Genomic DNA, 19,864 nt, shown 5'->3' on the forward strand with positions numbered 1-19,864 from the left:
GACCCATAAAAAACAAAACAAAACACTCTTTTATACATTTTTAAAAGTATCTTTGACGTGTTTCTCGAAGAGTCCTCTAACGTTAAAGTCAGTACTACCAGTCAGAAGTACAGTTTGTACTGCATTAATGTCTCTCTGTCTAAACTAGAAGATGCCTATCAAACAAATTATAGACCCCAAAAAGCCAATCTTTAGTTTTATAGTCATACGAGCCTCCAAGATTCACCTTGTAAGATGGCGTTGGTCGAGGGGTAAGGGTAGACAGGGGGCATTTCTATGGCTGTGTAGTCAGGTTTAACCATGCTAGTGAGAATCAAGCTGTCCATGCTGTGAAGCAGTGTGTGGGTATCAGCATCGCGGCAGTTGAGCAGGTTATTGACATGGTCAGGATGGTCAGGGTGATCTGGTGGTAGGGCGTAAGGGTGCTCGTGGGCATTGGCCAGCTTGCTGTTGTTGCGGAAGTTGTCCAGGTCCTCATTATACTGCTGTATAGGACGGGTGGTAGAGAGGCTTGGTCCAGTACTGTGGTGTTCCCTGATGAAGGAAAAAGAGATGGGGGAGATGTCACAAGAGCAACGCAGAGCACACAGAAGGGCAGATTCTCTACCAAGGCCAATATCCCATGATGCACTTGATATGTGTCTTTATATAGTTGTAATACATAGCCTGGTAGTTTTAATTTAAAAGTCTTAAACTCTCAATAAACAGTCTTTACAAAATTCTAAATTCAGAACTAACATTTAAAATGGCATTTTCATTTCTTTTCCATTCCAGTTTTTTTATTGCATTTCCTTTTCCTGCTTTCTTTGGGATTAGCTACAAAATTAGCAATGGGAGTAACTATGGAATTAGCTGTGAAATTAGCTAATAGATTAACTATTGTATTAGCTATTTCACTTAAAAACTCCTTTGATCCTTGTAGACAATGCAATGCAAATTAGCCATGTGGAGCAATGTAAGGAGCTCTCTGATTGGTTACAAAGACACTGCAATTTGAATTTATAGCTTTGCACTGTTCAAGGACATTTAGCCTAGATGTTCACTGTCTTAAAATGTGCAACGCAGATATATGAAGAATGGTAAGGAACACTGTGATGAAATGGAGCCCTGATCAACTAAGTGTGCAGTAGATTTAATCAGTGAACAATTTGGTTGAATTTCAGATTTTAAATGGATCTGTTTGTTAGTGAATGACAACTAGCTCTGGGAGATGAGGTCACACCCTCATCTGTCCTACACCATGTTCATGGAGGATGTTACAACATTGACAGACGATGACCTCTCAGCACTTTGAGTCAGCTTTTTGGCACCAGGGACCCTCATAGCAAAACAGCAACTTGGACTTCATGCAGTAAATACTACCTTTCTGGTGTTTGATTCTACTAATCGCTCTCTCATTTAACCCACAACTAAAATCAGTCCCAAAGAGCTGGGTAAAAATATTAAGAAGGCGTGAACACGTTTGTACTTTTACTTGTTCCGGGAATTACATCACAGAACACTAAATCTATTAAAACAAATGAATGTCTTCTTTCATTTTGCATTACGTTTTGTATATAATATGAACAGGACTGCAGGCTGTTGAATAGATCAAATCACTAAAGTCATACTGAACAAACTGACCAGGTGAGTTAAACTAATTGACCAGAGTTTTAGTTACATAACTGATTAAAAATCATCAAACTACTAAGTAACTTTAACCTTTTATTTCATTTTTTTCAGTGTACAGTAAATAAATTAACTACATACAGTGGTCACTCGTTATAACGCGGTTCACCTCTCAAGGCCTCGCTGTTTCGCGGATTATGTTTTGTGCAATCTTGCATGCTTTTTTTTGTTTGTTTTTTTTACAGCTCATTGTGTTCTGCATCCTGATTGGCTGTAGACCACTGTCAATCAATCCCGTGCCGTGTCTCCTGTACAGCACAGATTGCGTTCAGCTTGTCAAATTTACATAAATCTTTGATCGCTAGCAGCGTGACTCTGAAATGCTGCACTGTATGTTTGTACGTTTTCTCCCCAACAAACACAACAATGTCGATCAAATGTTTTGCACCGTCAAAGGCAACCGCGGGTGACTTTGGTTTTATTCTATAATACTGGACTTATTTTTCTACAAGGGTTTGAACTTTAAGAGTGTTTAAACAAGAGAGAAAAGTGTGAACATGTTCATATCTGTCAGAAAAAAGTGTATAAAGTGTGTAGTGAGGGGTTTTACAGCCTTAAAACAGCTATAATAACTGTAAAAATAAAGCTGGCTACTTCGGGGATTTCACTTATCGCAGGTTGTTTTTAGAACGTAACTACCGTGATAAACGAGGGACCACTATATATACGCTGTGTGATAATTGTGTGATTTTTAACTAGAACCTACAAAATTTTACAGTAATGTTACTTTACCAAAGTTTTGGTGGCTAATTGTGCTGCTTAATACTTTTTATTGTTTAGATTCGACAATCAGATTTTAAATGGATTTGAAATGTCTGCAGTTGTGTGAATAACACTAATGAACTTCAATCAGTGGTGTCCTCACTAGTCTTTAATCATCTCAGGTCTTTTAACTCTTAACTATCATAAAGTTATGACCGCTGGACTGAGGAGACTACATTTATGATCGTGGCTCAAGAGTTGGCAGTTCGTCTTGTAATCGGAAGGTTGCCGGTTCGAGCCCCGGCTTGGACTGTCTCAGTCGTTGTGTCCTTGGGCAAGACACTTCACCCACTGCCTACTGGTGGTGGGGGCCCGGTGGCGCCAGTGTCCGGCAGCCTCGCCTCCAGTGCGCTCCAGGGTGGCTGTGGCTACAATGTAGCTTGCCATCACCAGTGTGTGAATGGGTGGATGACTGGATGTGTAAAGCGCTTTGGGGTCCTTAGGGACTAGTAAAGCGCTATACAAATACAGGCCATTTACAGACAGCGTTTTAAATATTATCTTTAATGGCTGTAGGTTGTAGCCATTAGCCATCTAAGACTGTATGTAAGATGGAAGTGACTACTTCAAAGGCACAGTGATAGCAAGTTCATTGAAAACGTTTGCAATAATTTTGGTTGTTAGGTCATTTCTAACCACTGTATTCACCAGTACAACAACCTATACTGAGTATTAATGACTGACAGGATTTAATTCGAGACTTTCCTTACCTTCTGCAATGCCCTTTGCTCTTATCATGGTTGCCATGTCGATGTCGTCTTGCTCTCCGCTCTTCTCCTTCCACGATTTTCCCCCCCTCTCCTTCTTTCCCCCTGGATCGGTGTCGCCTGCCTTCCTCTCCTTCTCTTGCTGCCCTGCGGTGCTGCCTGGCCCTCCTGTGCTCATTATGTCCTTCTCCTGCCTCACTCTGGTGGGGGGAAACGCTGCGAGCTTCACGGCCTTCCCTGTTCCGGTGCCGATGGCCCCGATGGCTCCGGTGGCTGTGCCTCTCCTCCCCTGGACGGCCCTCTACGCTCGCCTCCACGTTACCCAGAGATGTGCAGCTGAAGCCGTGCTCCATACGGGTCTCTGATAGCTGGCTTGTCTCTCTGCTCTCTGGCCCAAAGGGTTTCTGATGGTGATCGCGGTCGTAGTGATAGCAGTGGGCGGTGCGGCGGCAATGATCTATGTCCTGGCGCCGGTACTCCTGGTCAAGTGGCAGTTCTCCAGGTTGGGTCTTGTTGGTGTTATTATTGCGGTTATCCTGTGGGTTCACCACCAACGGCCTGTCCAAGTGGGTTTTCATGTCACCACGTCCTTTCCGTGGGTAAGACGCCTGAGTTAGGGTGACAGGGTAGCAGATGACATTACGAGGTTGTATGCAAACATCAGCCAAATCTTAGCCCTGGAGCAGCTAGCCATGTATGATAATGTTTTTCTAAGCTGGTCTCAGTACACCACTTATAATACATTTCAATCAAATACATTTACTTGAATTTAATTGAATCCTAGAGCAGTTAGCTCTAGCAGTTTATCATTTGCAAACAAGAATCTCTTGTCTAGGTGATCATTTATGTTAAGATGTATATTTTTTAAATTTAAATTGTCCTTTGAAATTTTTTGTCACATAGCAAGTAGCAAATCTAAACATTAGTGGTTGTTTTCCATGGTTGTGTATTTCAAATAGACAGTATATTAATAAAAGACAGTAAATCATGTAATAATGAGTAAAAAAAAACAATACTGCAAATGGAAAGAAAACAGCTGCTCTAGAATAAAACCACAGCAATGACACTGCCATCCATGCATGCTTGAAACTTTTTAAATTGCTGTTTTAAAGAAGCAAATAAGCAAAATACATCAGCTTTTCATGTATTTTGGGTTGCAGTGGCAATTGCTTCTAAGCTGGCAAATCAAATATAGTCCGGAGTATTTTAACCTTCTTTGGTATCATATTTTATATATACATATGTTGACCCAGAAATAAACAAGCAGGATTTACAGCACTCGTGCCGGTCCCATTCCCTCCCCTGGGTCACAGATACACAGTTCAGCAAACAGCCCACCATTTTTGGCTCCACGTGAACAAGTTTTTAAACATTTTTTTTTATTTGTAAAGCCACAAAATGCTAAAACAGAACCAGCTGTGAACATACATGCTGAGTCATATCCAGCCAACTCCTGATTTGCACTTTGCCCCATTCCAGTTTTGAGTCCACTGCTTTCTCTGCATGCCCCACTTTAATATTGCATTGCCCCCAAGCACGCAGCTTCAAGCCGTCCCATATAGCATTGCAAAAATAACACTCCTTCACAGGCTTAAAGGGATATTACACTCTGGCATCAAAACATGTAGATTACGTTATGACCCAGAATACACAGCAGTTATCAGTTTTATATATGAAATCTAATTATGGAAAAGAAGACAAACACTGAGCAATGACTCCCAAAAAGTTGATCCTGTTCATCTTGACATTTTCAGCTGGACGAAAATGAATGATGAACAGAATCAACTTTTTGGGATTTCCTTACCTGGATAATTGAGCGTGCATCAAGACACCAAGCAATGACTGTCACATTGACTGGACATTGGATATTACTGTGAGATAAAGTTTACTGATCTTAAATAGACTTTACATTCAATACCCATCTATGGTCTAAGTCATCATCAGTGGCAACCATAACTCTAACTCTATGCAATCAGAATATGTAATTCTTTTTAAGCTGTTTTCCAAAATCTTGGTAATCAGAGGACAAAAAAAGGCACACATGCATAAGGTTTGGAGCAGTTGATGGGGTTATAACCAATGATGACTTACACCTAAGAGGGTTAAGATAAACTCAATCTCAGAATTATAGATTAGCTTTAAAATTACTTGCAATTGAGCAGGAGCTCCAACTCGTGGAGAACAATGCACATAAACATTCTGATACAATGTTTTTGACCTTACAATAGAGGATTTTCAATGTCATGTTACATGTTAATACATGTGTCACAAGTGTCCTCCAAGAGTCATCCAATCAAAAAGAAGTGGTGTTAATATCCCTTTAAGGTGGTTACAGATTGCTTTACACACATTACAACAAATATTTACCATATATATCAGGAGTAGACTGTATATATATGTGTATATGTGTTTTTTTCTTAAGGGGGGAAACACCTCACCTCTTCTCCCTCCACTCCCACCTTCCAGTCTTCCTGCTCCAGCTCATTGTAGAGCGCCTCGCGGCTCGTCATTAGGTTCTGTCGGCGAATCTCACTTGTTCTCTGCTCCCACACCGACTTATTTCCCTTGGTGTGGTTCTTTTGCTGCTCCTTACTGTTGGGGGAAATGAGGGGATGTTAGGCGGGAGAAAAGGAGTTTTAGTTACGGCGAAGATGGAGGGGAAACACGAGAGGGTGTAGTAAAATAAAAGAAAGGCAGATGTGAGTGATTTCAGGTAAGGCAGGAGGACGAGGTGGAGATAAAGTGAAGATGTTGAAGAATGAATAAGCAAGGAAATTGGTGTCATTGTATTGTTGTCAGAGGTGTTATGGGGAAAGAGATGGTAATGAGTAAGTGAGAAAGAAAAAGGAAAAGAAGGATTAGACACTTGAGGACAAACCCACTGAAATTTAGCCACACATCAGTAGCAGTAATGTAAAAACGGTTCATCCTTTGTTAAAAGATTTTGAATTTTATTAATATTCAACTGTAATAATCGCTTATGTTTAGCGTTATTTGAATTTCGCAGTAATGCCTGTACATAGCGTGTCAGCATTTCTTTAACTGGAACAAAGTGACCACATGAAGAAGTTGCTCAAGTTTAGACAACACCCACTACAAGATCGTTAATCAACTTGTTCATCTTTGTCTTGCAAGGCTGCACCCTGCGCAGCCTCGTATGCAATCACCAGATAAGAAGTTGTTTTTTCCTTAACTTGTACTCCACCCATGAGTGTTATGCAAGATAAGACAGTATATAATAAAGTTTGAGCAGATGCTCGGCGCGCATTTCTGCACGACTCTGTAGTTGACAGATCGTGCTCAGGAATCGCCCATGTACATGAATTAACTCTGGGCCCGTGATTCTTTGCTTCCTGAGGTTTTTCTCCTAACATCCTTAAAGGGAAAATCCAATTACATGTATGACTTTATGTATGTTCTTATTTATTCATGTAGACTGTTTAGGTAAGAGCTTTGCAGCTTGGCTGATACTGGTTTGAATAAAAGAAATGCATCTTACTTGCCTCATTATTACTGAAAACAACAAATAAAATAAGATTGGAGTTTTTTTCAGAAATGAATCAGATCATGTTGTGAGCAGTTTTATGAAGGAATTATCTTCACCTGTGACTGAGGACCATCTCTCCAACACAATTTACCAGCACCAAATCTTCTCAGCACAGGCTCAGTGAGCCACAGCGACTAAAAAGTCCAGTGACTTCCAAAGGAGCAGTGAGTTTATTTGAGCAACATTCTCATGTATACTATTGTCAGTGTTTCTGCTGCCAGGAGAAGATTCTACAGACTGTCCGCCTCTCGCTCTTCTTCCCTTCACAAAGCCCTGAATCTGTTCCTTTCACTCTCAGAACAATCGCTTTATCGTGTTTTAGAGAACAGTGAGAGTGTGATGGTGACTGTGTGTGTGTTGTGTGCAAATGAATGCCTGCCAATCACAAATGTTACGAAAGACAGTCCTGGAAGAAAAAAAAAAAACATCGCACGTGGGATTGTGCCTCTTTGTCACTGCAGCCACATGATGGATTTTATGTGCAGTGTTTTGAATGTACTCACATCTTTGAGGGTTATCTGTGTAAATGTGTCAACTCACGCAGCAATAGACAGGTTGGCAGCTGACAGAGGGCTGACCTCTGCCACCTCCTTTGCCTTCTGTAGTGCTGTCTTCTGATTGGCTGCCTCTTCCTGTTCTTCTTCATCCTGTTAAAGAAGAACAGTAATCTGGTCTAAATTTTTAGTGTAAATACTGATAGAGGTTGAGCAAAATGAACTCCCACCAACACTGGAGACGAAAACAATTCTTCCCTCTTCAGTGACTTAATGCCGCTTGAAGGTGTCTTCTTGTCAATCTAGCAAAACACCTGAAATGACTGCCAGCTGCACTATAGTTGGCAAACAAGAACTAAGTTTACTGTAGCTGGAGACAAGATGAGAGGTTTCCATGAGGTCAATTTTGAACACTGGAAACACTTGCTGTGCCTACAAGTGCAGCAAGTGTTTTTGACATATAAAAGTGAAATACACAAAAATAAGTTTTAGGATACTACACCGCACAAAAATAAATAAATGAATTAATTAAGAAACATTTCGAAAACACATCAGGTCTCAGTGAATATCTATGTTAATATGGACTGGTAATGTGTTAGGAACAAAAGGATAGAGCATCTACCTAAAGTGCAAGAATGATGTGGCAGGCTAGTCCATTTTGTCAAAATTTCATTGTAGCAACTCAAAATTAATACTCAACAGTCTGTATGACCTCCATATCTTTGTATGCATGCCGACAACATCGGAGCATTCTCCTAATCACAGGATGGATGGCGTCCATCCTCCCATATCTTGACCAGGGCATCACTGAGCTCCTGGACAGAGGTCAGTGAGCAAACTAGAGGATGCCAGGCCCTGTTTTTGATTGTTTGGTCAGAGACATTCACACCAGTAACCTGCTGGAGGTCATGCTGTCCCTCCTTGCACAAATGAGCAGATACCGGTTCTGCTCATGTGTTAACCTCTTAAGCCCCAACGCCCCCTGATACGGGGGCAAAAGGCAGGAGATCAGGTAGGCTTGGGGCTTAAGAGGTTAAGGACCTCCTACAGCCCTGTCCAGCTCTCCTGGAATCTCCTTCATGCTTTTGAGACTGTGCCGGGAGAAATGTTCTGGCAGTGGCACAAATTGATGTGCCATCCCAGAAGACTATCTGTGCAACCTCTGCAGGATCCAGGTATCGCCTCATGCTACCAGTAGTAACACTGACTGTAGCCAAATGCAAAACTAGTGAAAAAAAAAAAGTCAGAAAAGACGAGGAGGAAAAAATCTCAGTGTCCTCCACCTGTGAAACCGTTCCTGTTTTGGGGGTTGTCTCATTGCTACCCCTCTAGTGCACCTGTTGTTTTTATTAACACCAAAGCAGCTCCGCAAAGTATAAAGATCTGATGAAAGATACACCAAACCTCTTTGTTAAAAATACCATCCGTGTCTGGTTCGACGCACTCAAGTTTAAAAATGAAACGCCAGCACTATCCCAATTCTCACCTATCTGGGGCAATAGGGCTTTTAAACCCGGCTGGAAAGATTTGGGCTTTAAAATGTGGGCCGTCAGAGGCCTGTGCAAAGTTGCAGACCTATTTGACAAGGACACCCTACTATGTTTTAATGGCTTGACACAGAAATTTGGCATTCCAACTAAACACTTTTTCAAATTTCTTCAAATCAGAAGCTTCATTTCAAAAACTCAAAAATCCCTAACATTGCCCACTCTAAACTCATTAGAGGACATAGCAATAAACCATCAGCTGAAGAAGGGTTTAATATCCCGTTTTTTACAGCAACCTCAGAGACGGCTCTCAAACATCTTCAGAAAAAGAAAGACTTGCATGGTGTCAAGACTTAGAGTGTAGAATAACTACAGAGGAATGGCAAAAAGCCTGCTTGAAAGCCCAAACACAATCTATAAACGCCCAATTTAAACTAATTCAGTATAAATGGTTAATGAGAACATATATCACCCCAACATTATTAAACAAATTTGACCCCAAAACCCCAGACATATGTGTTAAATGTGGGGGAAAAGGCACACTGATGCATTGCCTATGGGAATGCTCAAAAATCCAAAAGTTTTGGAAAGAAGTTTTAGATGTAATTGCGCATATTACAAGTGTCAAGCTGAAACTGTGTCCTAAACTATGCATCCTAGGAATTTTCCCCGCTGAAATCCAGCTGAGTAAGGTTAACCAAAAAACCACAATCTTCTGCCTGTTACAGGCGAAATATAGCATAGCCAAATCATGGAAATCCATTAGTAGACCACACCTGAGAACTTGGTTATCGACACTGTCAAAATCCCTTGCTTTGGAGAAACTTACGTCTATGATAAAGGGTAAACATGCTTCCTTTAAAAAAATGTGGGGAAATTTTTTGTTATTTTTGGAAAGTGAGGAGACGATCGATAGTGAATAGAAATGACTATATCCATTCAACCTGTATGGGAGAAGTAGTGTTGCAGCTGTTAAAGAGAACCTGGGGGGCCTGCGAGTGCTGGACTGCTCAATAGGACAGGAGAAGAGATGTGAAATTAAATGGACTGGAACTGAAGAGGACACAGTTTATCACTGCAACCGTTAGTTCAGATGCCTCTCTAACTAACTTGACACCCTTGGACTAAACTTCAGCCTGAAGCCCTGGAATAATGCACTTAAACCTATGTCTCACTATGTTATACTTGTTTTATACTTTTCTGGAGCACTATCTGTTAACCCTTGTGTTTTTTTTTTTTTTGTTTGTTTGTTTGTTTTTTTTTGTTTTTTTTACTTTTTTTGCGGGGGGGGGGGGGTTATTTTGTTTTGTTTTGTTTTGTTTTATTTATTTATATATATATATATATATATATATATATACATATATATATATATATTTTTTTTCTTCCTGTAATAATATCTGAATGATCTACATGGGAGAGTATGTATAACTATATCTATGTGTTCCCCTAACACTATTCATATATGATGTACATACATTACTATTATACACTCAAATTTTTTTAAATTTTTTTTTATTAATTTTCTCCTTTATTTTATTTGAACTCTCTCTTCCTGTTGGTTAAAATGTTGTTGGAAAAGCAATAAATAAATCTTTGAGAAAAAAAACACCAAAGCAGCTGAAACTGATGAAAAATCCCCTCTGCTACTTAATTGACCAAATCAGTTTAACAGAGTATAACTTGATGTTATACTCTGATTAAAAAGTGTTTGTTTAAATTTTATCAGCAGTGTATATTTCTATAAACTGGCCCAAAGCATTCTCACAGTGAAAGCTGCCAGGAAGATCTTTATGCTTGCAAGTGCTTTAGCTAACCACAACAGCTGGGTAACACATAGCATAACACGTAGACCTGTACCTTTGTGAGCTCCTGGGCATTGGCCAGATTGTCAACAGCGATGGCCAAGAAGACGTTAAGCAGAGTGTCTGTGGTGGCAGAGGTTAGGGAGAAATGCTGACAGGAAGCAGAAAACCAAGTGGAGACAAAAAAGATACGACGTGTTGTAGACAAGCAAATGACAGAAGAAGCAAAACAAGTTGAATTTTATGTGTATGACAAAATATATGCATCTGTATAACTTTTCTTAGTACATATAGATACTGTACATGTATACAGCACATTTGAGTACATGCACAGGTAAGCGTGAAGGCAGGATACAGTTGCCAAAGAGTGTCAGGACAATAAAGAAGATGGAGAAGATCATCCCCTTGTCTTTCACTCCACCCTGGGACTCAATGCCATAGTACATCACCTCATTCCAGTCTTCTCCTGTCAGAATCTGTTGAGAGAGTTTTAGTTTCATTGGTCTGATATAAAAGAAGTGAGTTTGCTGTGAAAACCTTTAGTCGCTTCACTGCTTGACCACTTAGCTGTTAACAATAAGTAATCAAGCAGTAATAATAACGTAACCAATAACATTTGGATCTGAGCTTGTGGTGTAATGTATATGCGCACTGAATGTGTTGCATTTTTGTGGAATATTCATCCTCAAAAATCACATAATAAAGAGAACACAGCAGCTGGGAGAACTTCATGGTTTGCACATATTTCGCTCGATATTTCCAGAGAAATAATTTTGGAGATCTGATTGACCCAGAGCAGCATCTAGTTGTGTGTCTGAACTAAAAACTGTATTATTTTTACTATATTCAGTACTGCGCATTTTGAGCTAAAAGTGCACGTATTGCGAAATGCAATAATCTGATTGGTCAGATCTGTTTATTCAGATCTGAAAAACTGGAGCTTGGTTAGAAAAAAGAAATGTCGCAAATTCTTTCAGCAAAATCACACAGTTGGTGTGAACGGCTGCCTTTAGAACACAGGAGTTCAACGAAATACACGACACACAAAATATTCACAGAGATTTTACGTATTCTTTTTTGCGTCAACTCACTTGAACACCATTTCTAGTTAAAAGGTTTTGGGAGTTGCTGGACTGCAACGTCTCCAAGCTGCAGCGGCTTTGCTGTGAAATTCCTCCATGCTACGATAACCGTCATGCTTAATCTGCTGTTGATGTGCTTTGTAGTAAACAACAAGTAAGCTGAATTTATCAGCCATACATACATTGTCCAATCAAGCTTTTCGAGTAAGGATCAGACCACTGTCCAATCCAAACATCAGATATCCCTAATTAGACATGAAGTTGTGTTACTTTAAATGCTCTCAGCCCTTTAGATACCTCTACACACTCTGATACACACATACAGCTGGTACATTTGAGTGACACAGCTCTGACAAAGTCACTGAAAGAAAATAAAGCAAAAACTGCTCCTAACAAAAGACAGCTTTCTAAATCACTGCAAGACAACACAGAAACATTGGACCTGCAGTCAGAACTGAACAAGACTGATGACAGCACAACAATAGGCTTTGTTAATATTCAGTCATGTGAAGTGTAGAAATGTGTCTGGAAAACAGAGTTACTCTCATTTTAATATTTGCTTCGTTCTCTAAGAAACCAGGCACAAAGCTTTCTTCCCCACCTGAAACACTGTCATGATTGCTGCAGCAAACGTGTCAAAGTTAGTAGGAGGCGTTCCGTCGTCAAAGTTAAATCTAAGGAGAAGAAAGCAAAATGTACAGTAAGAAAATAGATGCTCAATTTTAACACTGGCAGTTGAGCTTCTTTTTAAGTTAGTGGTGATACTGACTGTCCTCCAAACAGCTGCATCCCCAACAAGGCAAATACCACGATGAAGAGGAAGAGGAGGAACAGCAAGCTGACAATGGACTTCATGGAGTTCAGCAGAGAAACCACCAGGTTTCGAAGTGGTGCCCAGTACCTGAGGTAAAGGAGGACATGTGCAAGAAGAAGGACACATGATGAGGATAAACGAGACAACAAAAAAAGTAAGCAATAGAAGAAAAGAGAGAGGAGGAAGGAAAGAGGGCAGCGATAAAGAAGAGCATCGAAACCATTTACGTAAACTCTGAACAGGTACATGTTTTTAAGCCGAATTCAGCCTTTATTTTGTTCATTTGATATTTTAACATGAAATTGTGTCTGAGCTGTTTTGCTCCTTTTCATGTATACCCTCCTGTTTTTACCACCTCTGAGCTTCTCCAGTAACCAACAGGTGTCCCAAATAGAATGACGTGCACTAGTAACATCCAACTCTCTTTCATTACAATCGTACCATAAGCTCGGCCTCTTATCATGTGCTTCATTATCATCATCGTCTCATTTGTGTACTGATGGAAGAGCATGCAAGTCTAAGAGAAGTCAGAGGAAGAGCGAGAGACACTTACTTTGTGACTTTAAAGATGCGGAGCAATCGCAGAGCTCGTAACACGCTGATCCCGAAGGACGTGCCTGGTTTTATGGTGGCCCACACAACCTCGAAGATACTGCCGACTATTACCTGCACGCACACACAATTCAATACAGTCAGCAGCTATTAGAAGTTTAAGTTTGTATTTATTTATCAAAAAAAATCTCTGAAGCCCCGAAAACAGAATTTTTCCTCTGCCAAGGCACAAGAACCCTTGTTTATACCATAGACATTATTAGGATGCTGCTTAGTCATCCAAGAAGCCGAGGTAAATGTATTTTTCTTTATTATTATTTTACTTTGAATTGTCGGGTCCTTTCCAGGGGACCACCGGCTTTGTCAGCAAACATTACTTTTATAAAGAAGAAGTCATAAGAAGAAGATTAGTCTAGTATTAGACTGTAGCTAAAAAGGAGTCATAGGTTATAACTTTAAAAGAAATTTGACCAGGCACATTTTGCACTTTTAGTTTTTGAATGATCACAAAACAGAGAAAACACCCATGTTTACTAATACCTATCACTAAACATTTAATCCCTGAGATGGCTTAATTTAAGACAAAAAAGTGGAATTTCAACAGCACATTTCAGTTTTTTAACATGATAAAGGTTTAACACTTTAGATACAGTATGCGTCTGTGAAGGTTCTCAATCATCCAGGTCATTGTACTCTAAGGAGTTTGGGAAGAAAAGCGTCTGGATTTCTTTAAGTTTCTTGAAGACGTTTCACCTCTCATCCGAGAAGCTTCTTTTAGATAAGATATGGTATTTTATTGCCCAAATTATCCTGTTTTATTTTATTTTTTTATTTATTTTATTTTTATTTTTATTTTCCCCTGTAAAATAAAGAAATAAATGGAAATGTCTCTGTGTTGGAGTTAGAGTCTTTGCTTCTGATCACATTTGCTGAGGAATTAATAAACTGATAAGAAAACACCCCAATAAAAACAAAACTTACTACAGAAGCAGACCACCACACTAACACATTCAGTGAGAGATTAAATGCAGTGATGGATTTTATAATCAGTACATTTTTTAGTGTGTGAGTTTGTGCACTCACCACACAGTCGAAGCAGTTGAATGAGGAATGGAAGTAGGGCTGGATGCCCAGACCGTACATCTTGATCAGCATCTCAGACATGAACAAACCGAGGAAGACAAACTCTGCATAGACTGGAGAGAGAACAAAGGAGGAAAAGAATGATTTGGGGCACGAATGAAGCAAAGAGAAGGGATTTTGTTAGAAACAGAAGGCGAGGAATGTGAGTTAGAACAAGAGGGCGACATAAGGATGTGGAGAAAGGAAGGCGAAAACGAAAGAAAGTGAGGCCACGGAGAGAAAAACCAAATGAGGTAAAAAGACAAAAATCAAAATCAGGTAAAAAGATGTAGAAGGTAGTAGTGACAACCAGATGGGAGGATGACAGAGTGAGAGAAAGACTCAGTTGAGTGAATGATAATAGAGGTGTGTATGAGATTGTGGTGATGAAGGGACTTCATCAGCAACGACAACTTTGTATGCTAATGCAGCTGGACACCAGCCAGGGACAACAAGCTGACTCCATCACGGCCTGTGTGTACACATGTAGTAGTAAGTATTTATGTGTGGGGTCACATCAGCAGCAGCAAGCCAGCAACTAGAACTAAAGAGTTACACAACATGTGTCAAGTGGAACTCAGCAAACAAAACTCTTCTGAGCATGATAGTGCAGATCAAGGATACGTGTAACTACAGAATGGGGATAACGCTCGAGAAATAGAGAACACACTCTGTTTCTGCTGTTTGGTGTAGTTAAATTTGTAAAGGCTTGTTTGCATGTGTAGGAGGAAACGGTAGATCTGAAGTGTAAAAAAGATGACTCAGGTTGGGATGAGGTGAGAGTGGGCAGCGGTGGAGATTAAACTGGAAACAGCGAAGCACATCACACGTAGTGTCAGATGTTTGCCTTAGTGTTGCATTTTGCATCCCTGCACATGGTGTACTGTTAATGCACATCAGTGCCAAACAGACATTCCTGTGACCCAAATAAAACATGCAGCATTCGTATATAAAGTAGTGTATAAATACTGAAGTAATCGCTAGTTTTAATTTCTCCTGTTTTTAATCGTAATAATTCTTAATCATTAGCATTTAACATGCTGCTCACACAATAACACGTGATAAAGAGCTGGGGTACTATTTTCTTTTTAAGTTACATGACTCACAGCATAAAGGCATTTAACATGTGAAAAAATAGAGTATATTCTATATTGAGCAAAGGTTTTGAGCCACCTTTTGTTTGTATTTTACAAGGGAAATGGGAAATATGTGCAGTAATCTATTGAAGCATATGCAAACATAAACCTGTGTATATAAACCAAAAACAGACTTGAGCTTGAAAGTCAACACCTGACCTCTGAACATACTGATCGTGATTTCAGCTGAAGAGTTTGATTCATCACAGAACTGTTGGCCCTGATATTCAATCCAGTTCTTGTGTAATTAAGTTTACCTAATTATTATTATTCAGTTCCAATGTACAGCGTTTTGCGTCAGCTGTGGTTGTTTTAAAGTGCTTTATAAATAAAGATGACAACGATGACGATACCTGAGCCTTCTCTTCCCGTTTCTCTTCCTTAAGAATAGCGTCTTGATGGACAGCCTTCCACTGAGACCATTTCTGATTACGCTTCCTCAAACAATGGATGGATCAGCTTAAGGGCATCTCTTAGGTCCTGTGTCAAGTCTTTGCTCGACTTTTGCCACAACTTTCAGATACTATTCATTTACCATAGATGAGTTTGTTTTTTTTTACTTCAAGCACTTCTACTTTCATCTGATTTCCTCAAATTTTTCAAGGACACTGCACACCATGCCGAGATACCCCAAGTTGTAAACTAATAGCTCATTGGGAATCACCTTGTTGGTACAAAAACACTACTTTATGTATAAAAATACTACTTTATGCCAGTTAAACTTTGTTATCTTTGGCATTTTTTCATATATTAAAGAAATGGGGCAGGCTGCTAGTAAAAACGTGCTTTCAGATACAATTTAAAATTAGCTCTTTGCTAAGGTATGGGTTATTTGAAACACATACCTTATGTTTATTTGACTTAGGTGCTCAACAAACAGAAAAACATGAAAATGGTCACTTGAAAAACACTAGACTGAAAACAAAGAGAAAAAGCAGCCAATGTCCAAAGAAAAACATTGAATTATTTCTCAAGAGCACTTTAAAAAAGAATCAGAAAATCTGTCTCTAGCAGAATATAAAGGCGAACTGAACTAGTGAGGGAAATTCCTGTGTTAATTTATTAAAATGCTAGCAGTAATTAGCAGCCACCTGTGTGTGTGTGATGTGTCTATAGAATCCATGAATGTACCTTTATACAGAGGGCATCTAGTATCAAAACTTAAAAATTGGGGTCCACAAACAAGTGTTTGTCATCACAGTGCATCCATCTTTTCTGTACAGTCTCTGGCTTTTACTCACAGAGAAAGTCAGTGAGCATCTCAGGCTGGTCGTAGTGCACCACGGCCACACAGATGGTGTTGAGGCCCACCAGAAAGAGCACTATCCAGTAGAAAGCCTGCGTCTTCACCATCTTACGGATGAAGAATCGCATCCGTCGCTCTTTCTTGCTGTAATTGGAGCCCTCCTTACCGCTCTTTATGCTGGAGCGTGCAAAACCTAAGAAGAAGAAGGTAGTAAACGGGGACGAAGGGGATATGAGGGAGACATAAGAGTCTATATTTAAGATTTAACAGATTTATATCTCCAGTTCAGTTTCCTCTATCTTTACAATGATAAAGATAGTGTAGAATTCAAAACACGACTCTGTTCTTGGTCCTTATTCGTCCTTTGCGTGTCATCCCTGTGTTTGTCTTACCTACTGCATCTCCAATGTTGTCCTCTCCTTCCTCAGGGTTCAGCAGCTCTGTCTTGTTGTTTTTGGTTTTGATGGTTGGCCTACGCCTCGAACCTAGAGAGAGAGAAACGAATTGTCTCGTCTTCAGTCTGTCTCTCAGATGTCACTCTCTCACCCTTCCCACAGAATCTGTCACTTGCTGCTGTACCGCGCTAAATCCCACATTTATTTGCACATTTAAATGAGCAGCTCTAAAAACCGCTAAAGCATTTAAGATGAAAAAAAATTGTACTAGACTTTTATTTGATGTACCTTTATTTATACTCTATGGGCAGTGCCTTTCTCATTGTCATATAAAAACATTAACACAGCAAATGAAGTTTAGTTACCATCAAAGTTCCCTGTAGCATCTTCCTCAGCCAGAATCACCTCCTCTGTAGAATTCAATGAAATGAGATTTTCGAGCATTATATCAGGATTTGGTTGTGTGTGTGTTTATTTTAATTCTCTAGTAGGAGCTTGAGCAGCATGTGTCAGCACTGGTGTGAATGCGAGTGCGCACTGACCTGCTTTACAGATCCATTCAAGGTATCCGTTGAGCTCTCTCTCAATCTGCTGCTGTCTCCTCAGCTTGAGGAACTCGCTCCTGTTCTCCACTCGCTCCCTCTCTTTGGCAAATTCACTGTGGGAACATTTGTCATTTATTTTTTTTTACTATTCATGGAACGAAAGTGCAAAACATAAATTATTGTGGGAAAAAAAAACAAAGCTCAATTGTTTTTGTAAGACAAATGGCAGGCTTTTACCCTGAGAGTACACCCAGCACCAGGTTGAGCATGAAGAAGGAGCCGATGATGATGAGGGGGACGTAGTACATCCAATTAAAGTAACTGCCACTTACATCGTTACTCTGCAAGAAACACACGGCCACACATCGGTCATGCACTTTTGGTTTAACTTTCCTTTGCTTTTCTTCTGCAGAGAATGTCAACTACGTTTGTTCTAATAAGCCTTTCAACACTTTAGTCACTCCAGCTCACAACTGTCAGATTTGATTCCTTTGTTCATTTTTGTGGAATGCTTCGGAGAGATGAGATCAAGGTTAACGTGTACCAGAATGATGAGAAAAAGCACACCACATCATCTGTCAAACATGCTGGCGTGGGCATTTATGTAACCACAACACCAGTGTGACTGCTCATACAAGTAGCACATTGAATTTTGAAATATTTGAGGCTAAACTCTTTGCTTAAACTCAGTCAGATGCTGCAAAACACACAGATGGATAATGACCACTTCTAAACCAACCCTAAAGCTTCTCAAGGTAAAGAAAGGCGTATTCTTCAGTAGTTAAATCACTGATCTGACCCCAATCTGATCTAAGAGATTAGATGTAGATAGAACCTAACACAGCAGTCAAGAGTGCTGTGGCCCATTTAAAACATTCCACCCAATCTTAAATCTTCACTCTAATCAAAATACAAGAAGAAGTGATGCACTTCCTTAAAATTTGTATTCAAGAAACCTAAACAACACAGGCTGTTGTCTATAAATTGCTAATGCAACCCAGTCTTATGCAAAGTGTTATTACCAAAACTTTGATGCAAGAACAGTAAATGTAGGTCGAAGTAATATCGCAAACTAACCCCCTCCTATTACCAGCTATAATCCACTTTTCATATAAATTAATAAATTCATACAGAAAAATTGTACCTGAACTACCTTCAGTGCTCAACACCACAGTTTGGCATCACTGCAACAACGTATGCTTTTCAGTTACTAAAGTCAAAACTGAAGGCAGCGAGAGCCACAAACAAGCAGCAATTGAAAGTAAAGTTTGAATTTGAATTTATTTATTTAAAAGGGACAGTGCAGTTTAACATAGTTCAAGTGCAAGACATGAAACCGATGTGCCGCACATAGGTTTATAGCTACTGCTAATTTTCAACAATTGTCCCTTGTTGGGCTTACAATCTAAATAGATACGTGGAAACGATTGTCCTCCGAGTATTATAAACTATACTAATATTTTAAAAATGTTTGCTTGTCCCATTACCTTTGAACCTCTGAAAACAGAGGACTGTATAGAAAATGTCTTTATACCTAAAGAGTACTTTTTATTTTCATTCTTTTTTCTAAAATGAAAGCCAACACTTTACTCACATGCTGACTGTTTAATTTAAAATCCACTGTGGGTGGTGTACGGAGGCAAAACTACAAAACATTTAGAAAGTATGTCCAAAGGTTTTTGGGTCTCCCTGTAATCCTCAGACACTGTGTGACTTACTTCTTTCACTCAACTGACGATAACATGAACCTGGCTGCTGGAGGATATCGTATTTCTTTTTGATAAACTATGATTATAATCCACTGTTGGAGGGCTGCATCTATGCACTGGATTTTGTACTGCTGCTACAATGCTCAGTCCATCCTCTATTAAATTTTCATTGGTTTCCTCCCAACTGCTCGTGTGAGAGTGGAAGTCAGCCTCCATCCATCAGAAAAGATGTTAAATATAGAGCAAGACGGACCAGAATAGTGAGCGGAGGAGAAGAAAAAGAGAGCAGCTCCAAAAGCAGGAAAAGGACAGATGATGGATAAAGGAAGTCAAAGAGATAATGACAGAGTATACGGGATATGTCCTTTGGGCAAATAAATGGCATTTTGAATCAGATCTTTAAATACTTTACGCTTCGTTTGGATAATTGAAATTCAGCTCAACTCTAACCTCCAACCAATGTAGCAAGTCCAGTGTGCTTAAATACAAAAAAGAGTAAAAATCACTTTACTGCTTTCACCAAATTTAAACCTCAAACTGCAGTTCCTTGAATGACCAGAGGCTTAAAAGTGAGTCAGTCTCTATCGGCTTCTATGTTAATACTTTGGAGCCTTTTTAATGCATTTATCTGACAAATAACATGGTTTAGTCAATGGTCACATTTCAGCAAATTTTCATTATGCCTAGAGGATTTTATTTATGGTATCACTAATTAGTAAATATTGGTGTTGGTGCAATGCACAAACCAATGGGTACAGGTAACTGCTTTCCACAGTGAAAGCATGATGGTTCT

At 39.6% G+C, this 19,864-nt stretch overlaps 1 protein-coding gene across 12 annotated transcripts in view; it reads right to left on the reverse strand.

Moving 5' to 3' along the window:
* The window catches only part of cacna1ab (calcium channel, voltage-dependent, P/Q type, alpha 1A subunit, b), a 159,281-nt gene that overhangs the window by 66,811 nt on the left and 72,606 nt on the right, over window positions 1-19,864 (reverse strand). For all 12 annotated transcript variants that reach the window (XR_014874764.1, XM_085164310.1, XM_085164308.1 and 9 more), the window contains exons 7-21: window positions 17,600-17,703; window positions 17,360-17,475; window positions 17,183-17,227; window positions 16,815-16,907; window positions 16,418-16,615; window positions 14,002-14,114; window positions 12,920-13,032; window positions 12,322-12,453; window positions 12,154-12,226; window positions 10,826-10,946; window positions 10,526-10,593; window positions 7,225-7,331; window positions 5,576-5,729; window positions 3,141-3,745; window positions 227-534 (exon numbers count right to left, since the gene is read on the reverse strand). Coding sequence is in view for 11 of the 12 variants with exons in the window: in XM_085164310.1 (XP_085020436.1) it covers window positions 227-534; window positions 3,141-3,745; window positions 5,576-5,729; window positions 7,225-7,331; window positions 10,526-10,593; window positions 10,826-10,946; window positions 12,154-12,226; window positions 12,322-12,453; window positions 12,920-13,032; window positions 14,002-14,114; window positions 16,418-16,615; window positions 16,815-16,907; window positions 17,183-17,227; window positions 17,360-17,475; window positions 17,600-17,703 (2,350 nt within the window). In the remaining variant the exon portion in view is untranslated. The remainder of the gene's footprint in view (window positions 1-226; window positions 535-3,140; window positions 3,746-5,575; window positions 5,730-7,224; window positions 7,332-10,525; window positions 10,594-10,825; window positions 10,947-12,153; window positions 12,227-12,321; window positions 12,454-12,919; window positions 13,033-14,001; window positions 14,115-16,417; window positions 16,616-16,814; window positions 16,908-17,182; window positions 17,228-17,359; window positions 17,476-17,599; window positions 17,704-19,864) is intronic.

This window comes from Neolamprologus multifasciatus, chromosome 6 (genome assembly GCF_963576455.1).
Source record: "Neolamprologus multifasciatus chromosome 6, fNeoMul1.2, whole genome shotgun sequence".
Classification (NCBI taxonomy): Eukaryota; Metazoa; Chordata; class Actinopteri; order Cichliformes; family Cichlidae; genus Neolamprologus; species Neolamprologus multifasciatus.